This window comes from Mobula birostris, chromosome 6 (genome assembly GCF_030028105.1).
Source record: "Mobula birostris isolate sMobBir1 chromosome 6, sMobBir1.hap1, whole genome shotgun sequence".
NCBI lineage: Eukaryota > Metazoa > Chordata > Chondrichthyes > Myliobatiformes > Myliobatidae > Mobula > Mobula birostris.
Window position 1 is genome coordinate 197222102 of NC_092375.1, and position 18492 is coordinate 197240593.

Here is an 18492-nt window from a genome sequence, read left to right on the forward strand (position 1 = left end):
TAACCTCTGACTGCCACAGTGGAAGGATGGGGTTCATAAATTTGCTGATGACACTATCCACAACACCCCCAACCGTGGTGTCCTCAGCAAGTTTACTAACCCATCCCTCCACTTCCTCATCCAGGCCATTTATAAAATTTACAAAGAGTAGGGGTCCCGGAACAGATTCCTGAGACACACTGCTGGTGACCGACCTCCATGCAGAATATGACCCGTCTACAACCACTCCTTGTCTTCTATGGGCAAGCCAGTTCTGGATCCACAAAGCAATGTCCCCTTGGATCCCATGCCTCCTTACTTTCTCAATTAGCCTTGCATGGTGTACCTTATCAAATGCCTTGCTGAAATCCATATATACTACATATACTGCTCTTCCTTCATCAGTGTGTTCAGTCACATCCTTAATAATTCAATCAGGCTCCAAAGGCACAACTTCCCTTTGACAAAGCCATGCTGACTATTCCTAATCATATTATGCCTCTCCAAATGTTCATAAATCCTGCCTCTCAGGATCTTCTGCATCAACTTACCAACTGCTGAAGTAAGACTCACTGGTCTATAATTTCCTGGGCTATCTCTACTCCTTTTCTTGAATAATGGAACATCCGCAACCCTCCAATCCTCTGGAACTCTCCCATCCCCACTGATGATGCAAAGATCATCGCCAGAGGCTCAGCGTCTCTTCCCTTGCCTCCCACAGTAGCCTGGGGTACATCTCATCCGGTCCTGGTGACTTACCCAACTTGTTAAGATATTGGTATACTGTTCACTGCAAACAATCTTGCAGTAAGGGAAATTGTTTGGAGAAAGAAAACAAGAAAAGAAACTACCAAAGAAATTATATGATGGATTCTGTAATCTGCATTTTAAAAAAACTCATGGAGCTGCAGATTAAATTTGCTGGGATATGATGCATTTAATCTTTTGAGTACAAGTGGAGGGCGGGAATAAAACAGACAATGTTATATCTTTTGTAAAAACTTTTATTTTTAATTTTAAGATGCTGAATTGTTGCATTGAGAGGAAAAGAGCAAGAGATGGTGGAAAGAAACAGATGACAGAAAATGTAATGGTCACTTCAGCAGAGAGAAGGCTGTCAAATAACACCAGCAAAGGGACAACAGAGTGTATGGATAATAAAGATTTTGAAAAGGAAAGCAAAGAATCATCTCAGCAGAAATCATGGGACTCGTGGAGTGACAGTGAGGATGAGTTTTTTGAGTGTGTGAGTGACACAGAAGAGTTGAAGGAAAGTAGACAGGAGAGTGAAACAAAAGAAGGGACGACAAAAGGTGACAAAAATAATGAAGGAGCAAAGAAAGATGTCCAAAAGTACAGACCAGATGGACGCTTGCATCAGCATGGCAAACTGACACTCCTTCTCACGGGAGATCCACTTTATATTCCACTTACACAGGTAAAACTATTATCATCTTTCTTTCCTTTTTAAACTGAATATACAGACAATGATATTGTGTGTCAAGGCCCTTCATATTGGTCTGTAGATATATAACATCTTTGATCACTCCATGTATAAATTTAACATCCACTGCTATGCTTGGCAGAAGGTCATTCATCTGATTCTAGACTTGGCTCATTTTGCTGATGCCAGATGAGCTAATAGTTGAGACCCTGCATCAATAAAAAAAGCACTGAGTATGATTTCCACCCTTAATTCCCTGTATTTGTGTGGACAAGGTGCATGGATATGTTTTGAGGAATGAAAATTAAATTGTGTGCAGCCGAGGATAGTGAGTATATGGAACAAACCTCCAGAGAAGTCGTAGAGGCAGGTTCCATATAAAAATGCAATCCCATGTAAAAGATATTCAAACAGGGATGTGGCTAGGAAAGGTTTAAAGGTATATGGGCAAATGCGAGTAGCTCAGATAGGGACCTTGGTCAGCATTTGGGCTGAGTTGTGCTGTAGGGTCTGCTTCTGTGTCATACATTATGTATTCTTGTATCCTGCTCTTAATAACTGTGTTAAAAAGAAAAGAGAAATGAGAGTGGATATAGGACTGCTAGAAAATGAGGCAGGAGAAAGAATAACGGGGAACAAGGAGATGGCGGATGAACTAAATAAGTATTTTGCGTCAGTCTTCACTGTGGAAGACACTAGTAGTGTGCCTGATGTTGTAGTGTTTGAAGGAAGAGAAGTGAGTGCAGTTACAAGAGAGAAGGTGCTTAAAAAGCTGAAAAACCTAAAGGCACCCAAGTCACCCATACCAGAGGAACTGCACCCTAGGGTTCTGAAAGAGGTAGCGTTGGAGATTGTGGTGGCATTAGAAATGGAAAATTGCAAATGTTACTCCACTCTTTAAGAAAGGAGGCATGCAGCAGAAAGGAAATTATAGATCAGTAAGCCTGATCTCAGTGGTTGGGAAGGTGTTGGAGTCAATTGTTAAGGATGAGGTGATGGAGTACTTGGTGACACAGGACAAGATAGTACAAAGTCAGTATGGTTTCCTTCAGGGAAAATCCTGCCTGACGAACTTGTTGGATTTCTTTGAGGAGATTACAATTAGGATAGATAAAGGGCATGCGGTGAATGTTGATAATTTGGACTTTCAGAAGGCCTTTGACAAGGGGCCACACATGAGGCTACTTACCAAGTTAAGAGCCCATGGTATTACAGAAAAGTTACTAACATAGGACATTGGCTGGTTGGTAGGAAGCAGCAAGTGGGAACAAAAGGACCCTTTTTTGGCTGGCTGCCAGTGACTATTGGTGTTCCGCTGGGTTCGCTGTTGGGACCACTTTTTATGCTGTATATGAATGATTTAGATGATGGAATAGATGGCTCTGTTGCCAAGCTTGCAGATGATATGAAGATTGATGAAGGGTCAGGTAGTGTTGAGGAAACGGGCAGGATGCAGAAGAACTTAGACAGATTAGGAGAATGGGCAAGAAATACAATGTTGGAAAATGCATGGTCATGCACTTTGGTAGTAGAAATAAATGTGCACTGGTGAGGCCTCACCTTGAGTATTGTGAACAGTTTTGGGCCCCTCATCTTAGAAAAGATTTGTTGGTGTTGGAGAGGGTCCAGAGGAGGTTCACAAGGATGATTCCAGGAATGAAAGGTCTGTTATACGAGGAACATTTGATGGCTCTGGGTCTGTACTCACCGGAATTCAGAAGGATGAGGAGGGATCTCATTGAAACCTTTCAAATATTAAACGGCCTAGACACAGTAGATGTGGAAAGGATGCTTCCTATGGTGGGAGAATCTTAGGACAAGAGGGCATAGCCTCAGGACAGGGGGGGGGGGGCGCCCTTTCAAAACAGAGGTGCAGAGAAATTTCTTTAGGCAAAGGGTGGTGACTTTGTGGAATTTGTTGCCACATGCAGCTGTGGAGGCCAGGTCGTTAGGTGTATCTAAGGCAGAGATTGATAGTTTCTTGATTGGACATGGCATCAAGAAGACCAGGAATTAGGGTTGTGGATGAGGGAAAAAAAAGGATCAGCCATGATTGAATGGCGGAGCAGACTCAATTTGCCAGATGGCCTATTTCTGCTCTTATGTCTTATGGAATAAGGTAGGTGAACTCGTGGAACAATTAGAGATTGGTCAGTCTGACGTCATGGGTATCATGAGTTGTGGCTGAAAAGTGATCATAGTTGAGATCAAAGGGTATACTTTGTAGCGAAAGGACAAGCAGGAAGGCATAGGCAGTGGTGTGGCCCTGTCGGTAAGAGATGGAATTACATGTTTAGAAAGAGGTGACATAGGGTCAGAGAATGTTGAATCTTGGGTGGAGTTAAGAAACTGCAAGGGTAAAAAAACCATTGTGGGAATCATATATAGGCCTACAAATAGTAACTAAGATGTGGGGTTGAGATTGCAAAGGAAGCTGGAAAAGGCTTGTAATAAGGATTATGAGACAATTGCAATGGGGGTCTTCAATATGCAAGGGGATTGGGAAAATCAAGTTGGTGTCAGATCACAAGAGAGGAAATTTGTTGAATGCCTATGAGGTGGCTTTTTGAGAGCAGTTTGTGTTTGTGCTTGAGCCTACTAAGGCATCTTAGAAAGCCTATCTTAGAATGGTTATGTGTAATAACCCAGGTTTTAATTAGCTTAACATAAAGGAACCCTGGCCCTGGCAGAAATATTTAAAATGTCGCTGTCTATGGGTGAAGTGCTGGAGGATTGGAGAGTGGCTCATGTTGTTCCGTTGTTTAAAAAAGGATCGAAAAGTAATCCGGGAAATTATAGGCTGGTGAGTTTAGCGTCGGTAGTAGGTAAGTTATTGGAGGGAGTACTAAGAGACAGAATCTACAAGCATTTGGATAGACAGGGACTTATTAGGGAGAGTCAACATGGCTTTGTGCGTGGTAGGTCATGTTTGACCAATCTGTTGGAGTTTTTTGAGGAGGTTACCAGGAAAGTGGATGAAGGGAAGGCAGTGGATATTGTCTACATGGACTTCAGTAAGGCCTTTGACAAGGTCCCGCATAGGAGGTTAGTTAGGAAAATTCAGTCGCTAGGTATACATGGAGGGGTGGTAAATTGGATTAGACAATGGCTTGATGGAAGAAGCCAGAGAGTGGTGGTAGAGAATTGCTTCTCTGAGTGGAGGCCTGTGACTAGTGGTGTGCCACAGGGATCAGTACTGGGTCCATTGTTATTTGTCATCTATATCAATGATCTGGATGATAATGTGGTAAATTGGATCAGCAAGTTTGCTGATGATACAAAGATTGGAGGTGTAGTAGACAGTGAGGAAGGTTTTCAGAGCCTGCAGAGGGACTTGGACTAGCTGGAAAAATGGGCTAAAAAATGGCAGATGGAGTTTAATCCTGACAAGTGTGAGGTATTGCACGTTGGAAGGACAAACCAACGTAGAAGATACAGGGTTAATGGTAAGGCACTGAGGTGTGCTGTGGAACAGAGGGATCTGGGAATACAGATACAAAATTCCCTAAAAGTGTCGTCACAGGTAGATAGGGTCGTAAAGAGAGCTTTTGGTACATTGGCCTTTATTAATCAAAGTACTGAGTATAAGAGCTGGAATGTTATGATGAGGTTGTATAAGGCATTGGTGAGGCCAAGTCTGGAGTATTGTGTTCAGTTTTGGTCACCAAATTACAGGAAGGATATAAATAAGGTTGAAAGAGTGCAGAGAAGGTTTACAAGGATGTTGCCGGGACTTGAGAAACTCAGTTACAGAGAAAGGTTGAATAGGTTAGGACTTTATTCCCTGGAGCGTAGAAGAATGAGGGGAGATTTGATAGAGGTATATAAAATTCTGATGGGTATAGATAGAGTGAATGCAAGCAGGCTTTTTCCACTGAGGCAAGGGGAGAAAAAAACCAGAGGACATGGGTTAAGAGTGAGGGGGGAAAAGTTTAAAGGGACCATTAGTGGGGGCTTCTTCACACAGAGAGTGGTGGGAGTATGGAATGAGCTGCCAGATGAGGTGGTAAATGCGGGTTCTTTTTTAACATTTAAGAATAAGTTGGAGAGATACATGGATGGGAGGTGTACGGAGGGATATGGTCCGTGTGCAGGTCAGTGGGACTAGGCAGAAAATGGTGCGGCACAGCCAAGAAGGGCCAAAAGGCCTGTTTCTGTGCTGTAGTTTCTATGGTTTCTAACCCTTAGGAGGCAATGATAATATTAAATTCATACAAAAGACAAAAGAGAGAATATTATAAGCCAGTAAGCCTAACTTCAGTGGTTGGGGAAGTGTTGGACACCATTATTAAGGATGAGGTTTGGGGGGAACTCAGCAGGCCAGGCAGCATTTATGGAAAAGGGACACAGTCAATGCTTCGTGCCAGACCCTTCATCAGGACTGAGGGGACAAAGGCTGAGGAGAGATTTAAAAGGTGTGGGGAGGGGAGAGAAAAACACAAGGTGATAGGTGAAACCTGAAGGGGGAGGGATGACATAAAGAGCTGGGAAGTTGATCGGTGAAGGAGATACAGGGCTGGAGAAAGGGGAGTCTGATGGAAGAGGACAGAAGGCCATGGAAGAAAGAAAAGGGGGAAGGAGCACCAGTGGGAGGCAATGGGCAGGCAAGGAGATAAGGTGAGAGAGGGTAAAGGGGATGGGGAATGGTGAGGTGGGGGTGAATTCCCAGAAGTTTGAGAAACTGATGTTCATGCCACCAGGTTGGAGGCTATCCAGACGGAATATAAGGTGTTGTTCCTCCTTCCCAAGTGTGGCCTCCTCACGACAGTGGAGGAGGCCATGGATAGACATTTTAGAAGTGGAATTAAAATGGGTGGCCACTGGGAGATCCCACTTTTTCTGGCAGACGGAGCATAGGTGCTCAGTGAAGTGGTCTCCCAGTCTATGTCAGGTCTCACTGATTTCCAGGAGGCCACACCAGTGGCACTGGACACAGTATATGACCCGAACAGACTCACAAGTGAAGTGTCGCCTCACCTGGTATGACTGTTTGGGGCCCTGGATTCGCCGACCACCTACGCACTGTCCATCAGAAAAAGGGGGACCTCCCAGTGCCACCTCCCATTTCAATTCCACCTCATTTCCATTCCAATATGTCTGTCCATAGCCGCCTCCACTGTCGCGATGACACCACACTTAGGTTGGAGGAACAACACCTTATATTCCGTCTGGATAGGAGAGGCAGTGGATGTCATTTATTTAATTTTCAGAAGACATTTGATAGAGTGCCTTACATAAGGCTGCTTAACAAGATAAAATCATTTTGTGTTACAGGAAATATACTGGCATGGACAGAGGAATGGCTGACAGGCAGGAGGCAATGAGTGGGAATAAAGGGGGTCTTCTCTGGTTGGCTGCCCGTGACTAGAGGTGTTCAGGGGTCAGTATTGGAACCACTACTTTTCACGTTTGTCAATGAGTTAGATAGTGGAATTAATGGCTTTGTGGCAAAGTTTGCAGATGATATGTAGATAGGTGCAGGGTAGGTAGTGTTGAGGAAGCAATGTGATTGCAGCAGGCCTTGCACAAATTGGAAGAATCGGCAATAAAGTGGCTGATGGAATACCTTGTTCGTAAATGTATGAGAATGCATATTGGTAAAAAGAACAATAGTGTAGACTTTTATCTAAATGGGAAGAAAATTGAAGCATCAGAGGTGCAGAGGTTCTTGGAAGTCCTCGTGCGAGAGTCCCAGGTTGAGTCTGTGATAAAGAAGGCAAATGCAATGTTGGCACTTACTTCAAGGGGAATAGAATATAAAAGCAAGGAGATGATGCTGAGGCTTTATAAGACACTAGACACACTTAGAGTATTGTCGACATTTTCGGGCTCCTTGTATCAGAGAGGATGTATTGTCATTGGAGAGAGTCCAGAGGAGTTTCACAGGAAGATTCTGGAATTGAAGGGGTTAACATATGAGGAGTGTTCAGCAGCTTTGGGCCTGTACTCACTGGAATTTAGAAGAATATGGGCGGCTCTCATTGAAACCTACTGAGTGTTGAAAGGACTAGATAAGATGGATGTTGAGAGGATGTATCCTATGGTGGTGGTATCCAGAACTAGAAGGCACAGCCTCAAAATTGAGGGGCGACCTTTTGAACAGAAGTCAGGAGGAATTTTTTTTTTTAGCCAAAGAGTGGTGAATATATGGAATGCTCTGCCACCGACTGCAGTTGAGGCCAAGTCCGTGGGTATATTTAAAGTAGAGGTTGATAGATTCCTAATTGGTCGGGTCCTCAGGGATATGGTGAGACAGCAGGTGTATGGGGTTGAATGGGATCTGGGATCAGACATGAAATAACAGAGCGGACTTGATGGGCTGAACAGCCTAAATATGCTCCTCTGTCTTGTCTTTTCCTTCCCACATCTCCTTCCTTGCACATCATAGGAATCAAAGCTTAATTTACTAAAACTTTTCTCTATCAGGAACCAGCACCAATGACAGAAGATGTCTTAGAAGAACAATCAGAGGTATTAGCCAAACTGGGAACTTCAGCTGAAGGAGCACATCTGCGTGCTAGAATGCAGAGTGCTTGTTTGCTGTCAGACATGGAATCCTTTAAGGTAAAATTCCTTCTGATAATTTTGTCTACATCCTAAACAACAGGAATTCTGCAGATGCTGGAAATTCAAGTAACACATATCAAAGTTGCTGGTGAACGCAGTAGGCCAGGCAGCATCTCTAGGAAGAGGTACAGTCGATGTTTCAACTGAGACCCTTCGTCAGGACTAACTGAAGGAAGAGCTAGTAAGAGATTTGACAGTGGGGGGGGGGGGAGGGGGAGATCCGAAATGATAGGAGAAGACAGGAGGGGGAGGGATGGAGCCAGGAGCTGGACAGGTGATTGGCAAAGGGGATATGAGAGGATCATGAGACAGGAAGTCCAGGGAGAAAGACATGGGAGGGGGAACCTAGAGGATGGACAACGAGTATAGTCAGAGGGACAGAGGGAGAGGAAGGAGAGTGAGAGAAAGAATGTGTGTATAAAAATAAATAACAGATGGGGTACGAGGGGGAGGTGGGGCATTAGCGGAAGTTAGAGAAGTCGATGTTCATGCAATTAGGTTGGAGGCTACCCAGGCGGAATATAAGGTGTTGTTCCTCCAACCTGAGTGTGGCTTCATCTTTACAGTAGAGGAGGCCATGGATAGACATGTCTGAATGGGATGTGGAATTAAAATGTGTGGCCTCTGGGAGATCCTGCTTTCTCTGGCGGACAGAGCATAGGTGTTCAGCAAAGCGGTCTCCCAGTCTGCGTCGGGTCTCGCCAATATACAGAAGGCCACATCGGGAGCACCGGACGCAGTATATCACCGCAGCCGACTCACAGGTGAAGTGTCGCCTCACCTGGAAGGACTGTCTGGGGCCCTGAATGGTGGTAAGGGAGGAAGTGTAAGGGCATGTGCAGCACTTGTTCCGCTTACAAGGATAAGTGCCAGGAGGGAGATCAGTGGGGAGGGATGGGGGGACGAATGGACAAGGGAGTTGCGTAGGGAGCGATCCCTGCGGAAAACAGAGCGAAGGGGGGAGGGAAAGATGTGCTTAGTGGTGGGATTCCGTTGGAGGTGTCCGAAGTTACGGAGAATAATACGTTGGACCCGGAGGCTGGTGGGGTGGTAGGTGAGGACCAGGGGGACCCTATTCCTAGTGGGGTGGCGGGAGGATGGGGCTCTCAGGATGAGCCTTTTCATTCCAGGACGAGGGAGATGTCCTCCTTTTTTAAAGAAAGGGGCTTCCCTTCCTCCGCTATGAATTCTGCTCTCAAGCGCATCTCCCCCATTTCACGCACATCTGCTCTCACTTCATCCTCCCGCTTCCCCACTAGGAATAAGGTCCCCCTGGTCCTCACCTACCACCCCACCAGCCTCCGGGTCCAACATATTATTCTCCGTAACTTTCGCCACCTCCAACGGGATCCCACCACTAAGCACATCTTTTCCAACCCCCCCCCCCCTGCTTTCTGCAGGGATCGCTCCCTACGCAACTCCCTTGTCCATTCGTACCCCCCATCCCTCCCCACCGATCTCCCTCCTGGCACTTATCCTTGTAAGCGGAACAAGTGCTGCATGTGCCCTTACACTTCCTCCCTTACCACCATTCAGAACCCCAGACAGTCCTTCCAGGTGAGGCGACACTTCACCTGTGAGTCGGTTGGGGTGATATACTGCGTCCGGTGCTCCCGATGTGGCCTTCTATATATTGGCGAGACCCGACGCACACTGGGAGACTGCTTTGCTGAACACCTACGCTCTGTCCGCCAGAGAAAGCAGGATCTCCCAGAGACCACAAATTTTAATTCCGCATCCCATTCCCATTCAGACATGTCTATCCACGGCGTCCTCTACTGTAAAGATGAAGCCACACTCAGGTTGGAGGAAGAACACCTTATATTCTGGGTAGCCTCCAACCTGATGGCATGAACATCAACTTCTCTAGCTTCCGATAATGACCCACCTCCCCCTCATACCCCATCCGTTATTTATTTTTATACACACATTCTTTCTCTCACTCTTCTTCTTCTCCCTCTGTCCCTCTGACTATACTCCTTGCCCATCCTCTGGGTTCCCCCCACCCCCCGCCTTGTCTTTCTCCCCGGACCTCCTGTCCATGATTCTCTCATATCCCCTTTGCCAATCACCTGTCCAGCTCTTGGCTCCATCCCTCCCCCTCCTGTCTTCTCCTATCATTTTGGATCTCCCCCTCCCACTTTCAAATCTCTTACTAACTCTTCCTTCAGTTAGTCCTGACGAAGGGTCTCGGCCTGAAACGTCGACTGTACCTCTTCCTACAGATGCTGCCTGGCCTGCTGCGTTCACCAGCAACTTTGATGTGTGTTGCTTGTCTACATCCTTATGATTAGTAAGTACTAGCTGAAGTTCCCCTCTACTTCTGGGTATCTATTAGACCCCTTGTGATCTGTATAGGATGGGACAATAATATTCAACAACATTTGGAGGAAAGGATATTAGATAGAAGTATAATATATTGATTTTATTGACCAGTATTAAATTAAAAAATGTTAAAGTAAATGAAAATCAAACTATGAATTTTACTTATTTAACAAAATGTAACTCAGGTGTAGAATAATAATTTTATGACCCATTTGATTTGTTTATTAGGCTGCAAATCCAGGCTGTTGTTTGGAAGATTTTGTGAGGTGGTACTCTCCACGTGATTATGTTGAAGAAGAATTCACTGATGAAGTAGGTGACAAGGTTCTCAGGGGAGAGTTGAGTGCCAGAATGAAAATCCCTGGTAACATGTGGGTGGAAGTATGGGAAACAGCAAAGCCAACTCCTGCTCGACGACAAAGGCGTCTTTTTGATGACACAAGGGAGGCTGAGAAGGTACGACTGGCAAATTCTAACTTTAACAATAATGTAATGAAGGAAAGTAAAAATAGCGTAAAAAAGGCAGAAGGAAATATGAAGGAGGACTGCAGCCCACCTGAAAGATACTAGTAAATAATTGTGGACCAAAAGCTAAGTATAAATTGGAGAGCAGAAAGGAACTTGCATATAAAACTAAGACAGGCGTAAGCAGAATGTTGGAATGGGAAATAAACGAAAGCAGGTTCTGTAATATTATTGTAATAGTAATAATACCCACAACTAGAAAAGTTGTGATAATATTTATACTTGTTGCAGTTCAGAAGGATGAAAGAGTTATACGAGGAATGTTTGATGGCTCTGGGTCCGTACTCACTGGAATTTAGAAGGATGAGGGGGATCTCATTGAAACCTTACGAATGTTTAAAGGCTTAGTCAGAGTAGATGCAGAAAGGATGTGTCCCATGTTGGGGAAGTCTGGGACAAGACCTTAAGAAAAAGTAGGAGAAGTAGGCCATTTGGCTCATCGAGTCTGCTCCACCGTTCAGTCAGGGGCTCATCCAATTGTTCCAGTCATCCCCACCCTGCTGCCTTCTCCCCCATAACCTTTGATACCCTGGCTAATCAAGAACATATCTGTCTCTGCCTTAAGTGCCAGAGGGTGGTGAATTTGTGAGGTTTATAACCACAGGCAGCTGTGAAAGCCAGATCTTTAGGTGTCTTTAAACAGAGCTTGATCGATTCTTGATTGGCCACAGCATCAAAGGTTACGGGGAGGAGGCTGAGGAAGGGAAAAAAGGATCAATCATGATTGAATGGCAGAGCAGACGCTATGGGCCAAATGGCCTAATTCTGCTCCTGTGTCTTAGTCTTATGGTCTTGTATATAAAAAAAAATTATTTGACTTCATATGTACCAATGAAACTTATGAACAATTTTGTTAAAATTTTGGTTTTTGACAGAAGGTAAAACGTATCTCTTATCTAAAGGAGAAATTACAAATGACCTGTCAAAATATTGTCCGATTACTTGTTTTCAAACTAAACATAAAACATCATACACCTCGCAACAAAGCACAACTCACTTAGATAACCACAGTATATTTACAGAAGAGTAGATAGGAAGCTGTAAGGGTATGAAAGGGTGTAAAGAACAGCTGATTAATAGATTCTGTAATTCTAAGTGAAGCCGGGTGAAAAAGCAGAAAACTTTCATGTTGTTAAACTGACTACCAAAATGCATTTGATTCTGTCCCAAATTCTCAGTTAATTGAAGTTCTTAATATATATAAACTACACTCAAAACTTCGTGGAATTTGTACAACGTTTGACGAAGCATTATCACACTATAATCACCCTATCTGTTAACAACCATAAAAGAAACGAACACCGTTATCAAAATAAACTCAGGCATTTTCCAGGGCGACTCGCTAAGGCCGCAGGTTTTGTCCAGCATTAAACTCTATCTAATTTGCTGAATTGGACCAAAAACTGGGTATCAAATCAGAGAGGGTGTACAGGAGTGAGACACATCAGCTTGTTGAATGGTGTCGTAGAAGCAAGTTGCACTCAACGTCAGTAAGACCGAAAAACTGATTGTGGACTTCAGAATGGGAATACAGACTAGTCCTCTGAGAGGGATCAGAATTACCATCAACAGATCACTTGCAATACTAGAGGCAGCACACGCTGGATGATTGCTACACCACCATCAAGAATGCCTACCATGCTATTCCACACCCTCACTTCAGGAAGTCTGATTACCTGGCTGTACTTCTACTCCCTGAGTATAGGCAGAGACTGAAGACTGCAGCACCAGTAGTGAGGACCAAGAAGGTGTGGACAAGGGAAGCACAGGAGTGCCTACAGGACTGCTTTGAATCGGTGGACTAGACTGTATTCAGACTATATTGAATCTGGATGAGTATGCTGCAGCTGTTACAAACTTCATTAAAACTTGTGTGGATGAGTATGTGCCTACAAAGACTTGCTGTACATTCCCAAACCAAAAGCCGTGGATGAACCAGGAGATGCGTCGTCTACTGAAGGCTAGATGTATGGCATTCAAGTCTGGTGTCCCAGGCCTGTACCAGGAAACCAGCTATGACTTGCAGAGGGCTATTTCAAGGGCAAAGAGACAATTTTGAACGAGGTTGGAGGTTACATCGGATGTACAGCAACTCTGGCAGGGGTTGCAGTACATTACTTCCTACAAAGTGAAACCCAGTAGCATGAATGGCAGCGATGCTTCACTACCAGATGAACTCAACGCCTTCCATGCCTGCTTTGAAAGGGAGAATACAACTACAGCTGTGAAGATCCCTGCTGCACCTGATGACTCTGTGATCTCCGTCTCAGAGGCCGATGCTAGGTTGCCTTTGAAGAGGGTGAACCCTCACAAGGCGAAAGATCCTGACAGGGTACCTGGTAAGCTATGTTCCCTCTAAGCTGTGCGCCTGTGCGCGCGCACACACGTTTTTCAACCAGCGCACAAAGGAAATTCATGTGCGCACAGAAGGTTAGTTACCTAAAATAATGTAGTAATTAATAATTATACTTATTGAAAATAATCTCTTAGCTAAGTGTTTCTGTTAACTAGTTAGTCTGTTTTTCAAATACCACAATGCACGTCACTAATTTACATCATCTCACCTATCCTGTTCCGGTTTGTACAGCTGCATCACGGCGGCAGCCATCTTTGGCGGACAGTGTTCATATTGTACAGTTTACAAAGATCTGTTTCAAATCCTGCAGATAACTTACTAAGTCTTTATTGAAAAAGATCAGTCAAATGACCCTGTGGCTAAATACTGTCACGAGAAATTAATAAATATCACATACAAAGTAGCTTTACAGGTTTTAAGTGATGTCTTTGATGAACTGGCTGCACTGTGCAAGATTCTGCAAAAGAGTGGCCTGACACCGACTGATTCACTTCATATTGCACGAGGCAAAATTAACAAGATAAGAAAGCAGTATCTGGGAGATAATGTTTCGTGGAGTGACAAAGTTAAAGTTTTGCTAAGTCAACAATGTGAAGAAACCGTCACAGTAGATGCAAGTTCGCTGTTGACTTTTATAAATGGTCTTTTTCTTCATTCAGAAGAAAGGTTTCCTGAAGATGAGGTACAAGAATGGTCACCTTTTGATTTCTCTGCAATTGCAGATTGTGACTTCACATTTGGCGATGAACAAGTTAATGCCTTGTGTCTAAAATATCATGATTTTCTAGCTGAGAGTACTGTAATAGTTGGACAGTTTAATGATTTCAATTTTTCTGTGCAAGAAAAAATTAAATCCAAACTGATTTCAAACTTTGCCCAAATGATGGCATTTGTACTACAAGATGAACAGTTTTGCGAGCTTGCACAGTTGACGGACATTGCATCTAGTGCGGACTATGAGTGAGGTTTTAGTCTAATGGATCAACTCAAAAACAAGCTGAGAAACAGTTTAGGTGAATGTCATTTGGATATGTTAATGAGAATCAAAAGCTATCAATTGGATAGAAGTTCTATTAGTCTAGCTAGAGTTTACAAAGAATGGGTAAATGCCAAAGACAGGAGAGAGAAAAAATAACAGCGACTTAAATATGTCTGTTATTTTGTTGTTGTTCTGTGCAGTTTTATGTCAAATATTTTGTAAATCTACATATACTGTGTCATGTATGCATTCAGTGCGCACATACTTTTGTCACGGAAAAAATTTGCACAACGTAAGATTTTTGAGCACACTACTAAATATTAGAGGAAACATTGTTGGTAAGGCTCCGAAAACCTGTGCCAACCAACTGGCGGGAGTAATCAAGGACATTTTCAACCTCTCACTGCTATAGGGTGAAGTTCCCCTTTACTTCAAAAAGGCAACAATTAAACCAGTGCCTAAGAAGAATAATGTGGGCTGCCTTAATGACCATCGCCCGGTTGCACTCATATCTACAGTACACTCATAAGACGAAACAGCTGATTGTGGACTTCAGGAAGGGTAAGACGAAGGAATACCAACCAATCCTCATAGAGGGATTAGAAGTGGAGAGAGTGAGCAGTTTCAAGTTCCTAGGTGTCAAGATCTCTGAGGATCTAAACTGGTCCCAAGACATTGATGTTGTCATAAAGAAGGCAAGACAGTGGCTATACTTTATTAGGAGTTTGAAGTGATTTGGCATGTCAACAAATACACTCAAGAACTTCTATAGTTGTACTGTGGAGAGCATTCTGACAGGCTGCATCACTGTCTGGTATGGAGGGGCTACTGTACAGGACCGAAAGAAGCTGCACAGGGTTGTAAAACTAGTCAGCTCCATCTTGGGCACTAGCCTACAAAGTACCCAGGACATCTTTAGGGAGCGGTGTCTCAGAAAGGCAGCATCCGTTATTAAGGACCTCCAGCACCCAGGGCATGCCCTTTTCTCACTGTTACCATCAGGTAGGAGATACAGAAGCCTGAAGGCACACACTCAGTGATTCAGGAATAGCTTCTTCCCCTCTGCCATCCGATTCCTGAATGGACTTTGAAGCTTTAGACACTACCTCGCTTTTTTAATATACAGTATTTCTGTTTTTGCACATTTTTAAATAATCTATTCAATATACGTAATTGATTTACTTGTTTATTTATTCTTATGTTTAATTTTATTTATTACTCTTTTTTCTCTTTGCTAGATTATGTATTGCATTGAACTGCTGCTGCTAAGTTAACAAATTTCACGTCACATGCTGGTGATAATGACTCTGATTCTAATACTGAGAGATACAGATGGAGTAGATATGGAGAGAATGTTTCCATTCATAGAAGATCCTGGGATCAGAGGGCGCAGCCTCAGAATAAAGGGCCCCCCTATAAAACTGAGAGAAGAAGCAATTTTGTGAGCATGTGGGTGGTGGATCTGTGGATCCATTGCTATAGATGGCAATGGATGCCAAGTTTGTGGATCTATTTAAGGCAGAATTTGATAGGTTCTTGATTGATAAGAACGTTAATAGTTACGGGGAAGACGGCAGGAGAAAGGAAATGAAAATATCAGCCATGATTGAATGACAGAGCAGACTCATTGGACCAAACTCCTGTGTGAGTGAATGTGTTGTCACTTTTGCTCATGTCTGTTTGTGTTGAGGTAAAAGAACTTATCAAAGCTCACTAAAGTACAGCAGATATGTATTCAACATGATCATGGTTTTAAGTTTATTGAGCATGATGAGATACTAAAGATTTTTTTCCTGCATGTAGGTAATTTATGTACTATTCTTGGGAAGCAAGGTGAAGCAATTTTAGAATGTTTAGTTGTTATTTTAGTCACGTTCTAATTGATATCTGTCTACAGATTTTGATGTATGAATTGAGTTAACAGGACGTATGTTTTCTCCCAGGTCCTTCACTATTTAGTTGGTTTGAAGCCTGCAGATTTGACTAGACACTTACTGCCTTGCGTCTTGCATGCAGCACTGCTGAAGGTTAAGGAAGAAGGTGAATATATGTAATTGCTTGTGAGTGGGAAAATACAGAATTCCATAATTGTTGATCTAACTAGTTTACTAATGATCTTAATTAGCTGTTTACTGTTAACAGAACTTTGTAAATTGTTTTCTCATTGTGCTTCCAGTCTTAATGATCCTACTATTTTGATTCCCACCTTCAGAGTCTGTAGAAGATATCCCATCTGTAAAAAAATTAATTCAGCAGATCATTACTCAAGCTGGCAAATTATTAAGATATTCAAACCCTGACATCAAAAAATTGGAAGTAAGTTTTGTTAATTCTCTCTTGAACTAAAAGTGCCTTTCAAAAATTGAGAAATGAAACTCTGTGATATATTTTTTTAGGAAATAATTAGTCAAATAATATCTGCAGAAGCTATTATTGCAAGATCACGATCACTCCAAGTCAAGTTTGGAATTAAGAAACACGAAAAGGACGAGGAACATGTGGAATTGGAAAGGTAAATGTTGTGGTATATTGTTATATTATCCATTTTCCAATTGGTAACCGATAATTTGATTTAATATACTGAATGTTTCGTTGATTCTGTAAATCAGAGATGGGCAGTGAATATTTTTGTGCAGTTTATGAGAGTAAACTAGATAAATGGAAAGATTTTAATAAAGTATTTACTGTTATGTACAGTAAGTAACCTGGGATTGATGTAATCATCTAAGAACAGAATATTGTATTCCTTGGGTTTATTTTTCACATTTGGTCTCAGTACTGACCTTGAGTGCTGAGTGTGTGGAATTGCATGTCCTTCCCGTGACAATGTGGATTTCGCCGAAGAGTCCGCACGTCTATTTCTACTACTCAAGTGCATGACCATGCATTTTCCAACATTGTATTTCATTTGCCACTTTCTTGCTTATTCTCTGAGTCTGTCTAAGACCTTCTGCATCCTACCTATTTCCTCAACACTACCTACCCCTCCAGCAATCTTCATATCATCTGCAAACTTGGCAACAAAGCCGCCTACTCCATCTAAGTCATTTATATACAGCATAAAAAGAAGCGGTCCCAATACCGACCCCTGCAGAACACCACTAGTCACTGGCAGCCAACCAAAAAAGGATCCTTTTATTGCCACTCGCTGCTTCCTACCAATCAGCCACTGTTCTAACCATGTTAGTAACTTTCCTGTAATACCATGGGCTCTTAACTTGGTAAGCAGCCTCGTGTGGCACCTTGTCAAAGTTCTTCTGAAAGTCCAAATATACAACATCCACTGCATCCCCTCTATCAATACTACTTGTAATCTCCTCAAAGGTTCCAACAGGTTCATCAGGCATGATTCTCCCTGAAGGAAACCATGCTGACTTTGTACAATCTTGTCCTGTGTCACCAAGTACTCCATCACCTCATCCTTAACAATTGACCCCAACATCTTCCCAACCACTGACGTCTGGCTAACTGATCTATAATTTTCTTTCTGCTGCCTTCCTGCTGTCTTAAGGAGTGAAGTAACATTTACAATTTTCCAGTTCTCCGACACCATACCAAAATGCAATGATTTTTGTAAGATCATTTCTAAAGCTAACATTACCTCTTTCAGAACCCTAAGGTGCAGTTCCTCTAGTCCGGGTGACTTATGTACCTTTAGGTCTTTCAGCTTTTTGAGCACCTTCTCTCTTGTAACAGTAACTGCACCCACTTCTCTTCCTTCACACACTACAACATAAGGCACACTGCTGATGTCTTGCACAGTGAAGACTGACGCAAAATACTCATTTAGTTCATCAGCCATCTCCTTGCCCCCCCCCCCGTTATTATTTCTCCTGCCTCATTTTCTAGTGGTCCTATATCCACGCTCATTTCTCTTTTCTTTTGAACATACTTGAAAAAAACTTTTACTATCCACTTTGATATTATTTTCTAGCTTGCTTTCATATTTCACCTTTTCTCTTCTAATGATTTTATTAGTTGCTCTCTGTAGGTTTTTAAAAGCATCCCAATCCTCTGTCTTCTCACTAATTTTTGTTTTGTTGTATGCCCTTTCTTTTGCTTTTACAATAGCTTTGACTTCCCTTTTCAGCCACGGTTATACTATTTTACCATTTGAGTATTTCTTCATTTTTGGAATTTACATGTCATGCATCTTCCTCATTTTTCCCCAGAAACACTCACTATTGCTGCTCTGCTGACATCCCTGCCAGCTCCTTCCAATTTACTTTGGCCAACTCCTTTCTCATACCATTGTAATTTCCCTTACACCACAGAAATACTGCTACATCTTCCTCCCTATCAAATATCAAGTTGAAC

At 42.9% G+C, this 18492-nt stretch overlaps 1 protein-coding gene across 3 annotated transcripts in view; it reads left to right on the plus strand.

Moving 5' to 3' along the window:
• Positions 1 to 18492, plus strand: part of rab3gap1 (RAB3 GTPase activating protein subunit 1) — a 135552-nt gene that overhangs the window by 110309 nt on the left and 6751 nt on the right. For all 3 annotated transcript variants that reach the window (XM_072262155.1, XM_072262153.1, XM_072262154.1), the window contains 6 exons: positions 1001 to 1417; positions 7850 to 7987; positions 10544 to 10771; positions 16119 to 16215; positions 16388 to 16491; positions 16572 to 16687. In XM_072262155.1, coding sequence (XP_072118256.1) covers positions 1001 to 1417; positions 7850 to 7987; positions 10544 to 10771; positions 16119 to 16215; positions 16388 to 16491; positions 16572 to 16687 — 1100 coding nt within the window. The remainder of the gene's footprint in view (positions 1 to 1000; positions 1418 to 7849; positions 7988 to 10543; positions 10772 to 16118; positions 16216 to 16387; positions 16492 to 16571; positions 16688 to 18492) is intronic.